The sequence below is a fragment of the Coregonus lavaretus genome (genome assembly GCF_964263955.1).
Source record: "Coregonus lavaretus genome assembly, chromosome: 34".
NCBI lineage: Eukaryota > Metazoa > Chordata > Actinopteri > Salmoniformes > Salmonidae > Coregonus > Coregonus lavaretus.
The window spans coordinates 21,377,254-21,385,390 of record NC_140021.1 but is presented as its reverse complement, the minus strand read 5'-3'; the positions used below and the strand labels follow the sequence as shown (position 1 = coordinate 21,385,390).

The 8,137-nt window shown below is 45.9% G+C and overlaps 1 protein-coding gene across 1 annotated transcript in view; it reads right to left on the bottom strand.

The window, feature by feature from the left end:
* The window catches only part of LOC311108871 (neuropilin-1a-like), a 70,338-nt gene that overhangs the window by 42,320 nt on the left and 19,881 nt on the right, over positions 1 to 8,137 (bottom strand). The window contains 1 exon segment of the mRNA XM_084151649.1: positions 3,166 to 3,347. Coding sequence (XP_084007775.1) covers positions 3,166 to 3,347 — 182 coding nt within the window.

Below are 8,137 nucleotides of genomic sequence, written 5' to 3'. Positions count from 1 at the left end.
CGGAGAATGCCTGTGCCAGATGTGACCTGTGCCTATGAGAGCGCTCATGAGATGAAAGCTGAATGGTCCACGTGCCCTGCATCAGTCTCCCCCCTCCCTCCTTCTCTCCTGGGTGTTGACACAGGTGTCCTCGTAAAAAGCGCTCGCATAGCAGGAACATGTAAACGGCTCTGGTCGGTGAAATGTGGAATGATTGGGCTTTTCACTTAAAGGCAGGGCAGAGGACCTCCCTCATCCCCTCCTCTCCCCTCCTTCCCAATCCCCTCTTCAAGTTCCATCCCAGTGAGCAGCATCAGGGAGAGGAGGGACAGAGGGAGGAACATTGGCATGATCCCTGCCTCTCTACCCCTCTCCCTGTCTCTCTTTCTCTCTCGCGCTCTCTCTCGCTCTCTCTTGCTTTGCCCACTTCAATGGGCCCGGCGCCAGGCTTGATGTGGCTCTGAGAGTTACAAATTGCAGAGCTGTTAAGCAGAAGCATATGGCTTCTTTCAGAAGGAGAGGGACCTTTTCTGAGACACTTGAGGAAGACAAGATGACAAGATAAATATAAAGGTTTCTAGTCAGGAAGGATGGCCTGTATGTCTTCTGAAATCCGGACAGGCGGACAATAGTGACCATTTGGGCTAAAGGGGTGGTAGTGGTGGTGGTGGGCTTGGAGGGGTTAGCAGATGATGACTGGAGCTGTATCCTAGTTTAACATATGTTTTGGTGACCCTAGTGGACTCCAGCAGTAGACAACACCAGCGGTACCACAGTTACAGTGCGTTCTCTTTTCTACTTGCCGCTGAGTTGAGTGCAGCCATAAACATATGCTGGGCTTATCCCCTCTCTCAGCTCTCTTTTATTCCTCTCCTCAGCCCTCTAATTCTCTCTCTCTCTCTCTCTCTCTCTCTCGGTTTTCATCATTCACTCTCTTTGACTGTTTTCGGTCAGTGGAGCGAGGCCGACAATTTACTGCCCATAAAATAAATAGCCCAGGCTAATTAAGATCCCTGGATTGAAAAACCAGTGTGTGTGTGTGTGTGTGTGTGTGTGTGTGAGATGTGAAAGGCGGTGGAAGACCACAAGCAACCTGTTTTCTCCCAATTATACATTGCTCTGCTCTGCTGACTGCACCGCTGATGAGAGCCAGTGCTGCGCTCCAGGTTCATCACAGAGAGTCTGTGTCTCTATGCATGTGTGTCTATGCATGTGTGCATGTGTGTGTGTGTGTGTGTGTGTGTGTGTATGTACCCTGTTTCCCATCTGACCTTGACCCCTCATTTACCCCTGACCCCTCATTTACCTATGAACCCATTCTCTGAAGCAGCCCTATAACCTCAAGTCTAGTACTGTACACACGGTATTCCTCCAATCAGACTCATTAAGATGCACGGCATTCCTTGCATTACTTCCCCAGCGCTATCTCAACATCTGCGTATCATCATTAAGTTTATATGTGTTAGCCAACACAAATCTGCTGATGCTATCTGGCTAATACCACCCCGGTGTTGATACGCTTACCTAATCACCGAGCTGGCTGCTCTCTAAACCAAAGGATGGACACTTATGTTCCGTTCCAAATGGCACCCTATTCCCTATGTAGTGCACTACTTTTGAGCGGCACCCTATGGGCCCTGGAGAAAAGGTAGTGCACTAAATATGGAATCGGGCACAATTTGGGACACATCCTTAATTGTTTGATTTATTAGAATTCCCATTAGCCGACGCCAATGGCGACAGCTAATCTTACTGGGGTCCGACACATAACTTTGGTTGAATTGATCTCAAAGCCGCCACCTCGGCGGCAACCGGCTCTGCTGTAGTCAAAACACAGCGCTGGTTTCAAAGCTAAACAAGCTTCTGCTGCCTGGCTGCCACAGAAGAACCGGCCCAGTCTGACTGCACAACCATGATGCCAGCTCTACAGGGGATGGTCCTGGACCAAAACATCCCAGTATGCAGCATCCTGGGTAGTCTCCAGTAGCCTCCAATATTACATATTTTCCTGTCGGTGAAAACACATCTGTATATCAATAGTACATATTTCTCCATATCTCAACGCCCTGCGTTCAGCACTTCTTCCCCCATCCCTCATAGCCCAGGGGCCCTAACACGGCTCATTTCTAATCAGTCCCTTTAATGGATGAGACTGGGAAACACCTCCTCAGAGGAATGTGGTGTGCACAATTGAACTGCTTCATCAACATGGGAATGCTGCACTTCACTGAAGTGTGGGGAGATGTGTGTGAGGCAGCTGGCGTGTGGGCGCATTTACATCAGATCAAAGGGACACACACGCACGCACGGATACACACACATACCCCCCCTTCCACACACATACTCTACCCCTACACACACACACTTCAGAGATTAAAAAGAGGGCCCTGTCAGGGCTTCCATCTTCTCTGAGTGTCTGGGTCATCTCATAAACTAGCTGAGGGTTAATTAATCAGAGTGGCGTCTGCTCTCTGTTGCACCTGTCTGTGTCCTCCTCCCTCCTTCTCTCCCAGTCACTATAATGGAAATCCTTTCCCTAGCCATCCATAAACACAGGAAGCCAAGGCAACAACAGGAAGCTCTGCCTCTTGTTGTGTGATCTTCAGATAAGGAGGAAGAACATCCCCTGAGAGTATTGTTGAGGAAGGAACTTCTCAGGGTTTTCGACGACAGCTGAATATATGAATATGAATTTACCTTATCAGAAGCAGGAAGAGGAGAAAGCTCTTCCTTCATTCAGGTCCTTTAAACCATTGGTGACTCACTTTCTCCACTTAACCATGATGATGTGGTGTCACAAACAGAGAAATACATTCAGTTGCTACAGATGGTTTTTATGGAGAATATTTGTGTTTGTATTTATTAACGATCCCCATTAGCTCCAGCAGCATTAAGGCAGTTATATACACATGGGGAAAAGTATTCCTCTGCTTGTGTGGAGACATATTGTTTAGCATATGTAATACCTTGATGCATTAAGCAGCAGGACTAAATGACAAACAAACCACGAAATGAGGAGAAACATCCTCTTTATGCTAATTAGACTCATGATTAGCTGTCTCGGTCTCCTGTATATCATCCCTCTTCTCCGAAGTGATGTCCCGAGCTGTGTGTTTGGTGTGTGTGTGAGTGTGATGAGATTTTGTGATCGTGTGTGTGTTTCATACACACTCGGTCTCCTCTCACCTGTTTTGAAGACCTCATAGCGGATGGAGAAGCCTGCTCCATGGGTCTCGTAGTCGGACACAAACTTGATGTAGAGCTGGTTCCCAGAAGACACCACGGGTGACGGGGCGATCTTCCCACAGTACTTCCCCACCAGCTGACCATTCTCATCCACGCCATCACGCACCTCCACATAGTCATACCTGGAAAAATAAGAATCTGTCAGTCACATGTTGTATTGGGTAGGTATTATACACACACACACACACACACACACACACACACACGAGAAGTTGGAAATGATGGAACAACAACCAAGTTTATGTTTTGATTGCTGCTCGTCCCTAATGCAGAGATATCACGCTGCAGTAGTAATGAGATCTACAGGATAAACCCAGAAACAGGTGGGCAGGTTCATATTCCCTCCACGTGGCACAGCTCCACGTTGTTAGATAATGCAGACACTGCAGAGATTCTATAACAATGACTCCCAGCTGTACTAAGTCTAGGTTTACATAACGCTGTTCTGGTGGAGCTGAGAGTGTGTGTTAGGGCTGGTTCTGCCACTGAATAGCTGTCTTCTCCCTGGTAAAGAGCCAGATGCCTAAAGAGAGAAGTGTGTGTGGGATTATATTTGTTTCTGTGTTGTGTGTATGCAATAAATCCACTGGAGGTTGGGCTGGTGTATGTGTGTTTGTTTCTGTGGTGTGTTTGTGTGTGTGTGTATTTTGAGTATATGTCAGTGATCGTATTATACTCCTCGGAGGTACAGTGAGACCACCAGACACAGGTGGAAATGCAATCAGGCGGCAGCCACATTGGGATTGCAGATCATGCACACACACACACACACACACACACGCACGCTCCACAGCCTACTCAAATGGAATTTCAGACCCAGGGATATTGACGTGAGGAATTGGCTAATTGAGTCAGCACGTAGCTTTAAGACCAGGGAGGAAAGCGCCTTCAGAATACGAATGGGTAGCAACGTAGCAACGGGAGCCATGCGTGTATGCATGTGCTGTAGAGATGAATACTCCATGCTTTGTTTTCATTGTGATTGACAGGCAGAGTACAGTAAGGGGAGCTGTGTGGGGTCAGGTTACCATGGTATTTAATCACCCATAATGCCCATTCCCAATGAATTCAGCTCAGTGGGGCACTTATCTAATGTATCCCTGCTCAAACCTCATGACCTGTTGTCTTCTCCCTCCTATCCTCCTTCTCATTACTGTCAACCACTAAAAACACATAACCTAGACCCAGCTACTTAGTGCATCCGTACACACACTGCTAGCTGGCGCAACTTGCACGCACTCAACTATGCTAAAATATGTGCCTCCTAGGCATACTGTAGAAGGGGTAGGCATTCTTAGTTTGGCTACACCCTGATCCCCAAATTACTGTCAATACACTTTCACTTTAACAGTTACTGCATATGGTATTTACACAATATATGATTTAGGCTACACTGTGAGTGATGGGTTGGGATAGGGGGCTACACCTCGGGTGGAAGGAGACAAGTATCCACATGATCCACCCTCCACTCCAATCAAATGGTTTCTTTCACCTGCCTTGAATTATACTTAAATGGGGTATTTGTGACATTTTAAGGAAGGCACCACCCGGCGACACAGGAGAGGGGAGCACACAGTGGATCATTAGAAAGTGGTTATATCTACTGTAAATCATATATTTCTGTGGTGTGGTGTACAATTTGTTCAGTATCCCCTTCTGTAACAGATTCTCTGTGAGGTAATATTGGTCTCTCTCCTCTCTCTGCAGGCTGAATCGGCCCTGTCCATTCCACAACTCACAGCACAGACGGCATCAATCTTCTGCAGCACTGTTCTGTTGTGTTCTATAATTCACCTCTCTTACTCTGGTACATCATCGGCTGCCTCAGAAGACCTCATAAAGACGGCGCAGTGGGAGAGAGGATGTAGTTGGAGGGATGGAGAGACAGAGGAGTCGAATGAACGAGGGAATGAATGAGGGAATGGAGGGAAACGAGCCCTGGGGCGTTCTGTCTGCTTACTAGGAAAAAGAACAAGAGTTCTTCATTGCTTCAACAATGTCTGGCCCTGGGCCTGCTGTTAGCTGGGTGGTTGTGTTTCAACAGGTCCACGGTGGTTCTGTGACCTAGCCCAGGCTGTTGTCATCTGGAAGGCATTATAGGATCGTTTGCAAGGCTGGACAACACAAAGCCTCAGAACAACTTTCGATTGCCAGCCATATTAAAACCTTTTACTGCAGTGGGCTAAATCAGGTTGGTAGTCTTAAACAAATATACTTTCAAACAAAAGTATACAGCTCACACACATGGTTATGGGCTTAAAAAAAAAGAAGACACCTGTACCATGTCAGATATAGAGTTGAAATGTTGAGTTTGCATCCCAATATTAGACTTTATATACACATCAAAGAAGACTGAAATATAACAAAACCGTTAGACATAGAAACACCGGATTTTCGGCGTGTGTGTGTGTGTTTGGGAGACCTCTGAAGTGAGGGAGGTCTGTTAACAACAACCATAATGTCTGACCCAAAGACCCAGGACAGGCAGATGCCCTTAGAAGGGAATACCGTTCTCATCCAAACACAATAGTGGTGGCCTACTTTTTAAGCCTGGACAGTCCTCCTGCTGCTCTCCATTCATCATTTAATTTAACAACTCTCCTCAGGCTCCATAAAGTTAAATTTGGACCCCCACAGAGACAGTATAATAATTTGTTATGTTGCATGTTGTCATCGTTGTTTTCCCGTATAGACAATAGGATCTGAGCCATGCCCCAGCTATAACCTTCATTCATCTGTCTGCTCCACTCCAGCCTGGATGTACCTCCCACAAAGCTAATAGTGAAAATGGTCTGCCAATCCAGAGGGGAAATTAAAAGCAAAAAGGGATGAATCTAATTCTCCCCGACCGTCGCTTCAGCGCCTCCAAATGTATTACCCTGCCTTCTTACAGCGGGGAGCGAGAGAAAGCAATCCTGCTGTGTCAAACGGGAACATTAGCCCACCTCACACAGCCCAAGAGGAGGCGATGAACCACAGGCTAACAATATAACACAGTTTTAACTGCCTTGAGCTTTCCATTTTAGAAATGATTGTCTCTCTAGCTCTATATAAAAGCATATGATATGGGATATGATCCTGGTTAATAAGGAATAATGTTATAAAGCGCTGTTAAAGCTTGATACAATAGGTTACAGTTCCTTAAATCAGGCCCATTTATAAACATAAGTCCATGACCTAGTAGAAAGCTATAAAACTGTGGTATAACTGTGTCAAAACAAATTGTCAAAGATTACATTCCAAATGGCAGCCTATTCCCTATATAGTGCACTACTTTTGACCAGGGCACATGGGGCATTAGGGAATAGGGTGCCATTTAGGACGCAAACCAAGTCTGTTCTCTTGTGTTTCTCTTTCTAGACCTGTCGCTAGGGCTAATAATCACACCAAAAACATGTCACCTCCAAACATTTCAAAACAACTCTCAGGACTAAACAAACTAAAGTGGTCCAAAAAACAGAACTGATCTGGGACAGCTCAGTTCAGTGAGGCCTATAGGCTACGTCCTAAATGGCACCCTTTTCCCTATATACAGTGGGGGAAAAAAGTATTTGAATTTATTTGCAAATTATGGTGGAAAATAAGTATTTGGTCACCTACAAAAAAGCAAGATTTCTGGCTCTCACAGACCTGTAACTTCTTCTTTAAGAGGCTCATCTGTCCTCCACTCGTTACCTGTATTAATGGCACCTGTTTGAACTTGTTATCAGTATAAAAGACACCTGTCCACAACCTCAAACAGTCACACTCCAAACTCCACTATGGCCAAGACCAAAGAGCTGTCAAAGGACACCAGAAACAAAATTGTAGACCTGCACCAGGCTGGGAAGACTGAATCTGCAATAGGTAAGCAGCTTGGTTTGAAGAAATCAACTGTGGGAGCAATTATTAGGAAATGGAAGACATAAAAGACCACTGATAATCTCCCTCGATCTGGGGCTCCACGCAAGATCTCACCCCATGGGGTCAAAATGATCACAAGAACGGTGAGCAAAAATCCCAGAACCACACGGGGGGACCTAGTGAATGACCTGCAGAGAGCTGGGACCAAAGTAACAAAGCCTACCATCAGTAACACACTACGCCGCCAGGGACTCAAATCCTGCAGTGCCAGACGTGTCCCCCTGCTTAAGCCAGTACATGTCCAGGCCCGTCTGAAGTTTGCTAGAGTGCATTTGGATGATCCAGAAGAGGATTGGGAGAATGTCATATGGTCAGATGAAACCAAAATAGAACTTTTTGGTAAAAACTCAACTAGTCGTGTTTGGAGGACAAAGAATGCTGAGTTGCATCCAAAGAACACCATACCTACTGTGAAGCATGGGGGTGGAAACATCATGCTTTGGGGCAGTTTTTCTGCAAAGGGACCAGGACGACTGATCCGTGTAAAGGAAAGAATGAATGGGGCCATGTATCGTGAGATTTTGAGTGAAAACCTCCTTCCATCAGCAAGGGCATTGAATATGAAACGTGGCTGGGTCTTTCAGCATGACAATGATCCCAAACACACCGCCCGGGCAACGAAGGAGTGGCTTCGTAAGAAGCATTTCAAGGTCCTGGAGGGGCCTAGCCAGTCTCCAGATCTCAACCCCATAGAAAATCTTTGGAGGGAGTTGAAAGTCCGTGTTGCCCAGCGACAGCCCCAAAACATCACTGCTCTAGAGGAGATCTGCATGGAGGAATGAGCCAAAATACCAGCAACAGTGTGTGAAAACCTTGTGAAGACTTACAGAAAACGTTTGACCTGTGTCATTGCCAACAAAGGGTATATAACAAAGTATTGAGAAACTTTTGTTATTGACCAAATACTTATTTTCCACCATAATTTGCAAATAAATTCATTAAAAATCCTACAATGTGATTTTCTGGATTTTTTTTCCTCATTTTGTCTGTCATAGTTGACGTGTACCTA